Source organism: Staurois parvus, unplaced genomic scaffold (assembly GCF_062004578.1).
Source record: "Staurois parvus isolate SC_StPar_1 unplaced genomic scaffold, SC_StPar_1.0 ptg000135l, whole genome shotgun sequence".
Lineage (NCBI taxonomy): Eukaryota > Metazoa > Chordata > Amphibia > Anura > Ranidae > Staurois > Staurois parvus.
The window spans coordinates 6,381,430-6,396,201 of record NW_028317931.1 but is presented as its reverse complement, the minus strand read 5'-3'; the positions used below and the strand labels follow the sequence as shown (position 1 = coordinate 6,396,201).

Genomic DNA, 14,772 nt, shown 5'->3' with positions numbered 1-14,772 from the left:
CCCACTACAAGTTGATCATCACCATTATCAGTATAGTGTCAAACCTGCATAAATTCCAGTATATACACCCACCATCATTTGTAGACGCTATAACTATCACACAAACCAATTAATATACAGGTGAAACTCGAAAAATTAGAATATCGTGCAAAAGTTCATTTATTTCAGTAATGCAACTTAAAAGGTGTAACTAATATATGAGATAGACTCATTACATGCAAAGCAAGATAGTTCAAGCCGTGATTTGTCATCATTGTGATGATTATGGCTTACAGCTCATGAAAACCCCAAATCCACAATCTCAGAAAATGAGAATATTGTGAAAAGGTGCAATATTCTCAGCTCAAAGTGTCACACTCTAATCAGCTAATTAAGCCATAACACCTGCAAAGGGTTCCTGAGCCTTTAAATGGTCTCTCAGTCTGGTTCAGTAGGAATCACAATCATGGGAAAGACTGCTGACCTGACAGTTGTGCAGAAAACCATCATTGACACCCTTGTCAAGAAGATAGAAAGAAAAAACACACACACCATAACTGCAGTTACTGTATGTAGTACAATAATCATGAAAAATCATCTGGATCAATGTACTTAAATGGTCATTTGCAAGTTTTAATACATGGATATAGTAATGGCTATTAAGATCAGTCTGGTGCAGCTCTATGGGTTTTGGTCCCAGTACAGACATAGGGCTCTTTCCAACACCCACCCCCTTTTACTGTATTTAACCCTTTCATTGCCAGGTTCGTACAGCGTACGGACCTACATCACTGGTCTAGCCCCCTTCCTTTCCTTCAGTAGATACAGTGAGCGATCACTACTGATCACTCCTATATCCAACCAACAGTCTCCTCAGCACTCCATCTTCCACCCAACTCCCCTGTCAGCCTGACTTTATCATATTTGTGGGCCAGTCCACCACTCTACCAGGGCCTCCAAACCTGGGATTGGCAGGACCCCCATAAACATGCAGATTTAGTCTCCACCCCTTCTTGCTTACTGACTTCCATAAAGTTCCATGGTCCTCCAGAGTTGGGAGGAGGCGATAGAGCTGCAAACTGTTAAGTTATCCAACTGACCTACAATAACCCAACCTCAATCAAACTCACACAGCTACCATGAGTCATACACAATGATTTTACCTACAATAGACTATTCTAGTAGCACAGTAGAGGGGGCTACAGTTTTCTGTATGTTGGTAAATACAATAAACAAAAGTCCAACAAAACCACGTGTGCATTAACTCTTTGGAGGTTAACCAGCTGTTGTAAGCATAGGACAAAATCAGATGTATAAAGGATAAATTCACCTTTCGTAACATGTTACACCCATATTCGGCCCCCACTCTCCCCCAATCCCCGCTTTGGCAGCTAGCGGAGGATCTTCTCCTCCCTTGCTAGCTGTCAAATTAAAGAAAAAAAAAGTGGCCGTGCCGGGCTCCGCCCACACAGCCGCCTCACTCATCCACAGTCATCAGAGACTACAAGTCCCAACAGCCGTAGCGGCTGTCAGCTTGTAGTCATCAGTGAACTGGCAGTTCATTTGTTCTTCCTGTCAGCTTGATTGTACATCCCATATAACAAGCAGATATTCTGACAGGTCTGCAGGAGACCTGCATGGCATTAGCTATCTACTGATCTCTGGTGCAATGGTTTACAGGCTCCTGTAGACAAAAATAATGAATGCACATTTTTTTTACCTGCAAAAAAAAAATGTGCATTTATTATTTTTTTTTCTAAAAGGTGAACTTATCCTTTAAGATACCTTCTCCTCTGGCGGAATGATCTTAGGCTATGGTTTTAGACTATTTTTACTTCTGACTGCTTATTTTAGGCTATTATACAGTATCTTCTGGTCAAATGTTCCCAAGCTATTGTTTTAGGATATACAGGATTGAATTATGTGTGGTCCACCTCACCAGCAGAAGTAATCAGATGCGATTATATACTGCCTATACATAGCCTGTAAGGGACTGCCTGGCGGTAACACTAGCTCTCCACTGAATAGGCGTCCCCAGCGCACGGAGTCTAAGTCCCAGGGTGCTTGTTCACCAGGGCCCCTGATGGTGGGGATGGACTTGAAGCCCCCTGAGACCAGGTTGTGGCTACTGGGTGCGTCCGTCAGTGGTAGTGGTATGCGCCAAGGGCTCCCACGGGGAAGAGTCTGATACGAGGAGGTCAGCAGACCCCACTGCACGGGATGGATGGATGGATGAGCAAGGTCAGACGGGCCGGGTCGGTAACAGAGAGGACGGCAAGGTACAAGGCAGCGGGCATAGAATGGTCGGGTCACACGCCAGGTCAGCAACAGCAGGTCAAATCCAATAGGGGGCATTCAGGAGAGAGGTCAGGCAAGCAAAGGTCAGGGCAGGAGAAATACAGCAAGGTCAAGGCACAGAGCTGCAAGAGGAAACAGATCAGAAAATATTAATGATATTTACTAAATAAGTAAATCTGGAAAAAAGGCCAATTCCCCTTTATCTTCAATCTTCTGAATAAACATGAAACAGTTCTGTAAATGTCATTCAGAATTAAAAAAAAAAAAAATATGGAAACCTATGAAAATGTTGCAGTTGTGCTAACATTAACCTTTAACACGCCCACCCCAGGTCAGTCCTAGGAACCAAGTTAAACCTGGCACCCTCCATCCAGTGCTGCTGTGCCTCCCACCCTCCACCCATTACTGTCCTGCCTCCTGCTTTCAGCTCTATGTTAGGTGGGAGAGTAAAGGGGGGGGCATAAAGACAGGCTGTGGAGGGTGGGGGGGTGAAGATGTGAAGGAGGCAGTGATGTTCGGGAAGGGGGGGGGGTTGATGTGAAGGGGCAGAGCACACTATTATGGGGGTGGTGATGTAATGGAGGGCTAGAGTGCTGTTGGGGGGGGGGTGTAAGGGTGGAGTTGATGTAAGCAGCCTAGGCTACAGTTTATAGAGCATGCCCAGTGGGCACCGAAGTGTAGCTAGTTTGGACCAGCTTGGCCCAAATAAAATATTTAAAGTGAAAGTAGAGCTAGAGATTGAAGCCATAAACACATGGTACAAAACCAATACATTTTTTGCCTGGGGTTGCCCTTTAATACAGCCCTTTTTTTTCTCAATACACACACGCAAACTAATACTAATCTGTTACAATTACTTAAGTCACAACAGATGTTTGGGTGCATACATTTTCAGATACATGCAGAAGCCACACCTCAACTCAAGGCACCCCTATTAAGTGTGGTCACCAAATTTAAAGTGGTTATAAATGCTTAAGGTTTTATTGCAGAGAATGCAATAAGTAAAAAACATTTTCAAGGTCAGTTCCTCCCTAGCCCCTCTAAATAATTACCTGAGCCCGATCTTGATCCAGCGCTGTGCCCAAGAACAACAGCACTGCTCTTTCTCTCTCTCCTCACTGGACATGGAGGCAGTAACAGGTGTCATTGCCAGTTGTGGCTTTCAATAAAAACTTGTGAGGGAGGGGAGGTGGGGCTGAGCTGAGCTGTGTGTGGCAATAGGCACACAGCATGGCTCAGGATGGAGCCCAAACATGTGCCACAAAAAGTATAAGGCTCCCTATTGTGGCAGGTGCAGAAGAGGAGGAGCCTAGACCTCTGGCAGGGGACCCCAGAAGAGGAGGTTCAGGGCCTCTCTGTGCAAAACCATTGCACAGAGTAGGTAAATACACTGCTCAAAAAAAGTAAAAGGAACACTTTGAAAAAACATTAGATCTCAATGGGGAAAAATTTCTTGCTGGATTTCTATACTGATATGGACTGGGTAATGTGTTAGGAACATAAGGATGCCCTATGGTTTGATGGAAATTACAATTATCAACCTACAGAGGACTGAATTCAAAGACACCAAAACATGATATCCCACAGGTGTTCTATTGGATTTAGGTCAGGCGAGCATGGGGGCCATGCAATGGTATCAATTCCTTCATCCTCCAGGAACTGCCTACATACTCTCGCTACATGAGGCCAGAAATTGTCGTGCACCAGGAGGAACCCAGGACCCACTGCACCAGTGTAGGGTCTGACAATGGGTCCAAGGATTTCATTACAATACCTAATGGCAGTCAGGGTGCCATTGTCTAGCCTGTAGAGGTCTGTGCGTCCCTCCATGGATATGCCTCCCCAGACCATCACTGACCCACCACCAAAACAGTCATGCTGAATGATGTTACAGGCAACATAATGTTCTCCACGTCTTCTCCAGACCCTTTCACGTCTGTCACATGTGCTCAGGATGAACCTGCTCTCATCTGTGAAAAGCACAGGGTGCCAGTGGTGGACCTGCCAATTCTGGTGTTCAATGGCAAATGCCAATCGAGGTTCACCCTGAGCACATGTGACAGATGTGAAAGGGTCTGAAGAAGCCATGGAGAATGTTATGCTGACTGTAACATCGTTCTACATGACCGTTTTGGTGGTGGGTCAGTGGTGGTCTGGAGAGGCATATCTATGGAGGGACGAAAAGACCTGGTGCAGTGCAGTGGGTCCTGGGTTCCTCCTGGTGCACGACAATGCCCGGCTTCATGTGGCAAGAGTATGCAGGCAGTTCTGGAGGATGAAGAAATTTATACCATTGATACTTACGCTCACCTGACCAAAATCCAATAGAACACCTGTGGGATATCATGTGTCACGTACCTGATTGGAGACTGAAATGATGAGGTCGGCCTCACTTGTGTCACTAGCCCTGACCCCGCTGGAAGTGAAACAGAGGGGGACAAGAGCACCAGCAGATGTTGTTTGCAGCTCTTGCAGTTGGAGACTTTGGAAGACTGATGAACCTCCGATTCAGGCACAGTAGTAGTATGCAGAGCTGGTATGGTGGATCGCCAGGTGTGCACAAGAGCAAGGCAGAAAGCAGGGATAGGAGACAGGAGCAGTGTCAAAGGAATAGCCAGGGTCAACAACGGGCGGACAGCGAGGTACCAAATCAGAAGCAAGCCAAAGTCAGGAGCAGAGCCGAAGTCAGGAACCAGTATCAATCAGGAGAGGAATCAGAGTCAGGTCAGGAACAAGCCGGGTCAGCAACAAGGAAATCACACACAGGAACGAGCAGGAAACGGGGAACAGCTGAAGACCAATCAGCCCTCAGCACATGCAGAGGCACCTCTTAAATAGTCCGTCTGGCGCCAATCTTCACCGTGCGTGTGCACGTGCGTGTGCGTGATCGTGCATTTCTGTGTACATGCGCACGTCTATTCACCAGCCGTCTCACCGGAATTCCCTTACATCATGCTTCGGTCCATCTGACGCCGCCAGGTTGTACCTCAGACTGTTCAGGAGCTCTGTGATGCCCTGGTCCAGATCTGGGAGGAAATACCGCAGGACACCATCTGTCGTCTCATTAGGAGCATGCCCCGACATTGTCAGGAATGCATAAAAGCAAATGGGGGCCACACAAACTACTGAGGACCATTTTGTGTTGCTGCAATGAAATTTCAGCAAAATGGATTAGCCTATTGCTTAATTTTTTCACTTTCATTTTCGGGAGTCTTTGAATTCAGCCTTCTGTAGGTTGATAAGTTTCATTTCCGTCAAACAATGGGGCATCCTTACGTTCCTAACACTTTTCCCAGCCCATATAAGTATAGATATCCAGCAAGATATTTTTCCCTTTTAAGAGCTGATGAGTTTTCATAGTGTTCCTTTAATTTTTTTGACCATTGTATGTAAATATATATATTGTCTATGTAAGGAAAGGAACAGGGGAGGATGGGGGGTCCTTAGAGGTGTCTTATGCTGTAGTGAGGGTGGTTCTATTCCAGGGTTAGAAACAGAGCAACCCATTGGTATGTGGACATGAGACAGGAAATATATATATAGTATATCAATCCTGAAAAGTTATCACATTCCAAAACTCCTTGCTTAATATGTTGAATTTATTTCAAGTAAAACAATTGCATAACAGTTCTGAGCATCCACACGCATGCATCTGATGAAGACTGGGGACCCTCAATTGTGCAATTGTTATACTTGGAGTAAATTCAACATATTGAGCAAAATTCAACATATTGAGCAAGAAGTTTTGGAACACGGTGACTGTCCTGGATTGATAGGTTTGTTTGACAAGTTGGAGTCAGTTATCTGCATCCTACATAAAGAGACATGCACCTCACCTGCACCAGCATCCATCGATGCGTGCAACCGGGTGTGTTCCCAAACAAAACACCCAAATAAATAAAATACAAGGGGGTTACCCTAGGTTCACATCTGTGCGGGTGGTGCCACTGCAGATCCGCATGCAGATCCGTGCACCCGCACCACCCGCACAGAGAATTGCGGACCCACGGGCAGGTGCCATTATTTCTAATGGCACGCCGCCCGCACTGGAAAACGCAGCCGTACTGGGAACCGAGGTTCCCGTGCAGGCTGCGTTTTCAAAAGAAGTGCAGGGACTTCTTCCCTGTGTGTCCATTCAAATGAATGGGCTCTTGTGCCCATGCAAAATGCGGCCCACACGGCTTCAGAGATGTGAACCGGGGGTCATAGCACGCTGAGCAGATCTTATATCAGAGACCACAGTAACTTTAGGCATCCCTACATTTTTGAATTACAATCCTGCACTATGAAATGGAAATGGAGATGAGTGTTCATGTCCTAAATAGCTTTCATCTATCTATCTATCTATACACACATACACACACACATATATATATATATATATATATATATATATATATATATGTGTGTGTATATATATATATATATATATATATATATGTGTGTGTGTGTGTGTGTGTATATATATATATATATATATATATATATATATATATATATATATGGGGGTCACATATGGCTTTCAATGAAGATATTGGATATATTTATTTTAATTGCAAATAAATCGAGGATCTGGAGATCGTTTACTCATACCACCATGGCATGGAAGCACTATCAAATCTTCAGGAGCATCAGCTAAGACTGATGTTTGAAACTGTCCATTATGAAAGACATGAAGCTAATGAAGTGTTATACTACTAATGATTCCCAGAAACCCAGTGGAATTACGGTTGCAGAGAAGTTTCATATTCAGAGGAGGGACTCTTTTCCCACGCTGTCTGTTCTTTCTAAAGGGGGCTTCCTGAAGATTCTTGATTAATATACTGTTCAACACAATGCGCTTTAATTATGCGCATCTGGTGAGTGTGCATTTTTATTAATCTCCCGTACGGATAAAGTCACATGCAATAATCTGACACCACCTGTGCAATAGGACCCATCTGTAACACTGTATTCTGACCAGTGTATGTCAGACCTTCACCACCTTATGAACACTTTTTGCTTTAAGACTTTCATAGCTGCACTTATTTTATTGCGCCAGTCATAGCGCTTCATCCACTTAATTTTGCTCTGGGATTATTAAAGGATTCTAAATCTGATCACTCTCTGGCTAGCCCCACTCTATGCCAATCTCTGTTACAAAAATGGTGTACTCTTATTGTAATATTGTGGACATATGGGTTTGCTTTACTAACACTAGTGCAAAATCTGGCAATGCTCTGCATAGAAACCAATCAGCTTCCAGGTTTTATTGTCAAAGCTTAATTGAACAAGCTGAAGTTAGAAGCTGATTGGCTCCCATGCACAGCTGCGCCCAATTTTGTACTCTCCAGCTTTAGTAAAGCAACCCCATAGTGTCAATAAGGGGCAAACAGACACAGCTGGAGATGAAATGATCAATAGACTAAAATCCAGCGATGCATGTCCACAATACTCAAATCCTAGGAGGGTGGACAGCACGAGCAAGCAGGTGTGTTCCAAAGCAAAAAAACAAAACAAAAAAACACACATCAAACACACACAACCACCCCAACACAAAAAATACCAAAATAAAATACAAAAAGGATTTTTAGCACACTGAGCAAATCTTATATCAGAGACTATAGAAGGAAAACCATCTGTGGTTTGTCTTACTGTAAATGAAGAAAAACTGAGGCATGAAAGTTGGAAGAGGGATTATTTGAGGTTAGCCTTAACTTTTTTTTTTTTTTCCAGTGTCCAAATCTCTGAAAGGCAGCAGTATAACCCAAGTGTCTAAGAATTACTACTTTCCTGTGTCCCTCAATGGAAGATAATAAAAATACTGAGACATAGCACTGTATAGAAACCAGCAAGGCTTAATATACATAAACAATAGAAAAATATGTGTTCCTATTTTTATGCTGACCGTCAATCCCACATTTCCCAAATAATTAAATTATTAAAATTATTGGACACAGGTGTATACAATTACTAAATCTATGGTTTCCCATGTTTTATATGCCATCATTTCTAAAGCAGCAACAACAATCATTGGTCAGGATTCATCTGTATGTACAGATAGAGCAGATGGTATATTCATCTGCATGTACTTGCGTAAATCATGGGAATACTGGATAAAAAACACAACGCAAAAGATGTACATAACCAGTGAAATCTGTTGATACTTTTTATTATGAAGTACAATTTTATCTTTTACTTTCAATATAAGCATAAAAACATTCTTTTAGAAATAGTACATGAATAAAGCTGGGTACAACCAGTGGCTGAACAAAAAAACCTAACAAATACCTGCATCCACACAAGCAAGGTGGATGCAGGAATCTCCACCGCTGTGCTATTGTATTGGGACAGTGGGCACTCCTCTACTGGCAGAATACACTGATCAGTGCTGCTGCCAGTGGCTGATTGAATGCAGGTTGTCAAACAGGGAGGGCCACATACGGATCAAATTTCAGTTTGTGTGTACCTGGCTTTATTGTGGTATCCCTTAAAATACCAATATATTAAGGTCAATTTGTGTAACTATTTGGAGATGTGGATACTGTTAGATACTGTTAGATGTTGAAATGCTAACTGTATGAGTTAGCATTATTCAGCACCAGGGGCAGACTGACCATTTGGAAACTCGGGCACTGCCCGAGTGCCCGGGGTCAGTAGGGGGCCCCATGAGATGCCCCTGGCACCTTTTTCATAGGCTTTTTTGAGTTTGGGCAAGGGAACGGGGGCCCCCATGATCCCCTATTGCCCGGGGGCCCCATGAGTTGTCAGTCCGCCCCTGTTCAGCACTATTCAGCATGAAAGGCAGGAGAGATCTTGCTGCCCCGTATGTAGTTTGCATCTAATTCTGGCTCATGTGGTCATAAATTGTTTAGTTGATATATATTGCTCAGTGGTGAGCTGGACAGGCACCTAGCTGTGGATTGCAGGCAAGTGTGGGCCAACTTGAAGTGGTATTAATGCCTTTCATTATTTGTTTTACAAATAATTATGTTTATTAATTTATGTTTAATTAATAATTAAAATTTTAATACATTTAAACTTGGAATAACAATTAATTGATCTATGATGTCTCCCCAGCTTTGCTCTACAATACATTTTGAAAGCAACAGGAGAAATTACCGATTAGGACCTGGGTATATACTGTATACTTTATAAGGTCATTTGCCCTATGAACATGGCTTACGGGCATGGAGAAAGTAATAGTCTTCCTGATTACTGATGTCCAACCTTGACTTTTCAGATAATGGAATGACCATTAGTTTCACTATTTCATAGCCAGCCTCCTTAAATGCCTTTTCAAGTTCTTCCTTAGTAATGGCCAGACAAGAGAACTTTTTTGGGCCAACATAATAGTAGGAACAGTTGAGCGCACTCTGAATTATTATGTGACCTCCTGGTTTAATGAGGTCCTTAAAATTCCTCACAATTTGGGTGAAGGATTCTACATCTTTGCAGGGTGCTTCTAAGCAGAGGCAACTAATCAGGCAATCCGCTTGAGGCATCTCCACCGGGTCATATGGCTTCTTCTTCAGAGCATCACATTTCAGAATTTTTGTCACTGTTCTTCTCAGTTTTTCTTCCTTTCTCTTACAGCTCTCACTGTCACTGAAAGAACACACTATAGATTATTTTTTATCAATGTTATGATTGCAAACATTTAAAGCCAACATAATCCAACTTGTGAAACTACTACAGAGCATCCCATCAAATCTATTATACATACCTACTGTAAATAATCATAACAATATTAAGTGAATTTTATAGGATCAGGCCCTCCTTTCCCTCTTGTATTGAACTGTATTGTTGCTGTATTGTCTCCCGTTATATTGTAAAGCATTGAGCAAACTGTTGGCGCTATGTAAATCCTGTATAATAATAATAATAATAGTACATAACAAAAGGCCTGTTACTTGGTGGAGATTAAAGCATACAAATGCATCTTTACCCCACACAGGGAAGGTATACAGTATTTTCCAGAAAGTTTTCCAGAACATTTGGAAAGAAAACACAGTTCTCTTTTGGATCAAAATGTATTCTGATACATTTCTTTGGTAAAATAACCCTAATTAGTGTACATTATTTAGTCTGTGTGAAAGTTATGTGTCACACAAAGCATAGAAATACTTATAACTGCACCCCAAAACACATTCTGCTATGTTTCCTCAGTATGGGGATACCACATGTGTGAGACTTTTTCACAGCCTAGATGCATGGTGGGGCCCAGAATCCAAGGCTTTCAAAGAGCATAAACAATGCATCTAATTGAATGACAATCACATTTTTAGAGGCTTGGAGCACCACAATAGTGGAAACACCCACAAAATAACCACATTTTGGAAAGCAAACACCCCAGTGTATTTTCTGAAAGGCATAATGAGGCTTTTGAAATGTAATTTTCCACCACAAGTTTTCTGAAAATTAGGAAGGAAAATAAAATATATTTTTTCACATGAAGTTCTTAATTAATAAGATATTTCTAATACACATCATAGGCAGACTTAGAATTATACCTTAAGACAAATTCTGCTACTCTACCTGAGTATGGGGATATCACATGTGTGAGACTTTTTTCACAGGCCCTAGTCACATAGAGGGGCCCAAAATCTTTACATGCTTAAAGTGGCATAAATTGTGCATCAAATTTTATGACTACTTATCACATTTGTGGAGGCCCTTGAGCACCAGGACAGTGCAAACAACACCCACAAAATGACCACATTTTGGAAAGCAACCTCCCCAAGGTATTTTCTAAGACACGTGGTGAGTCTTTTGAAGACTTCATTGTTTTGCCACAAGTTTTTGAAAAATGCAAAAAGAAAATTGCTTTTTTTACACAAAGTTGTCAGTTTAATAGGATATTTCTCACACAATGCATAGGATGTATGGGCACATCCTCCCAGAATGATGCTTGTCCTGCTTGGCCATTTATGTACAGTGGACAGGTGGGAAATGGTTAAAATAGAAATGAATGGTGAAAACATTTGTGTATACATAGAAGAAAGGCACAGGTGGGGTATCCGAGAAGAGGAGGATTGGGGCTGCTCTGTGGAAAACCACTAAAGAGCAGGTAAGCATGGCATGTTTATTTTTTTAATTGCCTTTAATATCACTTTAACCTTCATCTAGATTCTAAGTTTAATTCCTTCCAGAAAGTTTTTATGCATGTTTAGTTGCCGCCATAGCATTGTCCTTTAGGAATCTGGTATCAAGATTCTCTATAGCAATAATATGGTGACATGGATTCTACATTACTGCAGTTACTCCCATCTCTGGAAGTGGAGGTCTGGCAGCTTTAGTAAAGTAAATTATGGTATGATGCATACAGATAGTCACACATTTTCATAGTCACACCTATCACACACTTGTAACTTACCTATTACCTTCCAGCTCACACACCATCTTAACAATTGGAGTCCAGTCCAATGCATCGGGATCCTTCCTCAGCCACTTCTGTAGCTGTGCTCTGTTTTGCTCAAGAAAGTCAGAAGTGATGATATTGTTGAAAGCTTCACAAGCTGAGAGAAGCTGATAAATTGTGGGTCCAGCTCCAAAGTCAATTAGAAGGTCTCCTTTAACACCACCTTAGAGGACGAAAAACATACAATGGATCTTTCCTTTAGAAGTGTAGATGACACAAGACAACACTGTGTATAATAAATAGAATACTTGTATCTGTGTTGTAGTTAGGGTTGCCTTTCAAACCGAACACATATTAATTACACGGGTTCTGAGGCTAATTTCATGCAGATAAGGCACCAAGTGAGTTTAATTACCACCTTAATCAGCCACAGAACCCGTGTAATTAATGTGTGTTCAGTTTTAAAGGGATGAGGTGGCAACCCCAGTTGTAATCAGTTGGGGTTTGTATAATAAACAGAGAACCTTAAGCTGGCCATAGATGGTATGAATCTTGACCGGTTCAGCAGGGACTGGCCAAGATTTAAATAACTATCTATGGGCAGGTTGATTGTACCCAAGTTGATCCAACAATCAACTTGGGTATGACTAGCATGTCAGATTTTTACATGCAATTTTTGCCAGTGGCAACTGACTACAACTAGGGTTGCCACCTCATCCCTTTTAAACCAAACACATATTAATTACACGGGTTCTGTGGCTGATTAAGGTGGTAATTAAACTCAATTGGTGCCTTATCTGCATTAAATCAGCCACAGAACCCGTGTAATTAATATGTGTTCGGGTTTTAAAGGGAGGAGGTGGCAACCCCAGTTGTAGTCAGTTGGGGTTTGTATAATAAACAGTGAACCTTTAGCTGGCCATAGATGGTATGAAACCGGTTCACATATGGTATTGACCGGTTCACATATACGTGATTTTGTATTTCCGGGTAGGGGGGGCACACGCGTGCCGTCCTCCCACGCCACCATTGGCGGCTATGGCTGTCGATCACTGTGTCCTGGACAGAGATTCCCTGTCAGCACCCGGCGATGGCCGAGGAACACTGACAGTAGAGCCATACAAAGCAATGTGCTTACACAGTAATGCACACACACAGCACACATACAAAAACAGCACACAGTTAACCCTTTGATTGCCCCAGATGTTAACCCCTTCCTGCCCCGTGTCATTAGTACAGTGTCTCAGTGCTTTGTATTACCACTGATCACTGTATTAGTGCTACTGGGGATGTCAGTGGCAGTTAGTCAGTTCCCCCCCAGTGTCAGAATGCCTGCCGCAGTCCCACAGTTCTGCTATAAGTCGCTGATCGCCGCCATTACTAGTATAAAAAAAAAGAAAAATCCCAGTATCTATACCGCCATTTGTAAACGCTATAACTTTCACGTAAACCAATTAATTTACACGTATTGGGATTTTTTTTAGCAAACACGTCGTAGAATACATTTTGACCTAAATTTGACGAAATTAGATTTTTAACATTTTTTTACTGTACATGTTTAATAGCAAAAAGTAAAAAATATTATTTTGTTATCAAAATTATCAGTCTTTCTAAAAATTAGAAAAATGCAGAGTCAAGCAACTACCACTGAAAGAAAGCTCTATTTGTGGGGAAAAAAAGGACATAAATTTAATTTGGGTGCAGCATTGCATGACCGCGCAATTGTCAGTTAAAGTAACGCAGAGCCGTATCGCAAAAAATAGCCTGGTCAGGAAGGGGGGTAAATCCTCAGGAGGGCAAGTGGTTACATAGTTACATAATTACATAGTTACATAGTTAGTCTGGCTGAAAAAAGACAAAAGTCCATCCAGTTCAACCATTAAAAAAAAAAAGTTATAATCCTACACTCACACTCCAGAGGAAGGCAAAAAACCCAGCAAAGCATGGTCCAATTTGCTCCTGCAGGGGAAAAAATTCCTTCCTGATCCACCGAGAGGCAATCAGATATTCCCTGGATCAAGTGGTCACACAATTCTGCCTGCGATTCCAAGTCACAAAGTGTGAATAGGACCTAAGGCTAGGTTCACACCTATGCAGGTTGCGTTTGAGCCGTTTCTGCAGTGGGGTTTTCCACTTTTGCCTCATTTTTGATTTTATTTTTATTTTTCTTGTTGCAGGCAGATTTAAAATGCAAAAAGCAACAAAAACACAATACATGCTTCTCTGCAGCATTTAAATTGAAGTCCATAGAATCAAAAATGCAACTTATCATGTTAAATGGACTGTATTGCGTTTCTGTAAAACGCGAAACGCCACAGAAAACGCTTAGCTGTGAACCTAGGGTAACTCTATCCTACCCTTTATATACAAAAAAAACCTTGTTTACCTGAAGTGAAAATTTCATGAAAATTCCGCAATGCAAAACTAACCCATTCTCCAACCAATGTTCCTTCTTCGGGGTGATAGTAGGTTCTGTAATAGGTTATAGGGTCAAAGTCATCAATGTAGGTTTGAGATGGTGTGTATGGGGTCTCCATGCTGATCTCCTCTCCAGGAAAGTCAAGGTAGCTCGGTTCTATAAATGCAGCTGCACTGTTACTGAGTGGAAAATAAAATTCTTTGAAATATATGAGAAACTATATATATATATTAATATACACAGAAAGCTTCGTGAGATGAATGACAGGTTAAAATGGGACAAACACCGCTCTAGGTAAATTATTATGTCCCATTGCGAAAGTCACTATTGATGCCCGAAGCCAGGTAATGCCTGGGGAGATAGCTGTACCTTGGGAGGAAGCCAGGAATGTGGAGCAATGCTTTTGCCACAGCGAACAGCCAATCAGAAAGTTCTGTCAGAGATTAAAGTAATACTAAAGGCTCGTATTAAAAAAAAAAAAAATTCATACTTACCAGCTCTGTATAGCGTATTGCACTGGGCAGTCCCAATCCTCTTCTTCAGAGGTCATCAGCCAGCACTTCTGCCCCCCCCCCCAGCCACCGAGTACCCCCATAGCAAGCTTCTTGCTATGGGGGCACTCAAGCAGGCTCCCGAGCTGCACTCCTGTTAATGGACATTGTAAGTGTGGAGGGAGGGGGTCCTATAGGGGAGGGGGGATCTGCACCCAGAAAGTTATTCACCCTAATGCATAGAA

The 14,772-nt window shown here is 42.1% G+C and overlaps 1 protein-coding gene across 1 annotated transcript; it reads right to left on the bottom strand.

Annotated features, from left to right (window-relative positions):
* Positions 1-8,412: 8,412 nt before the first annotated feature.
* Positions 8,413-14,243, bottom strand: LOC149466012 (nicotinamide N-methyltransferase-like). Its single transcript, XM_089673092.1, has 3 exons — positions 14,004-14,243; positions 11,633-11,840; positions 8,413-9,864 (listed from the first exon to the last, which is right to left on the bottom strand). The coding sequence occupies exons 1-3, from the start codon at positions 14,152-14,154 to the stop codon at positions 9,426-9,428; spliced, it is 798 nt and encodes a 265-aa protein (XP_089529218.1). The 5' UTR covers positions 14,155-14,243; the 3' UTR covers positions 8,413-9,425.
* Between the last annotated feature and the right edge of the window lie 529 nt (positions 14,244-14,772).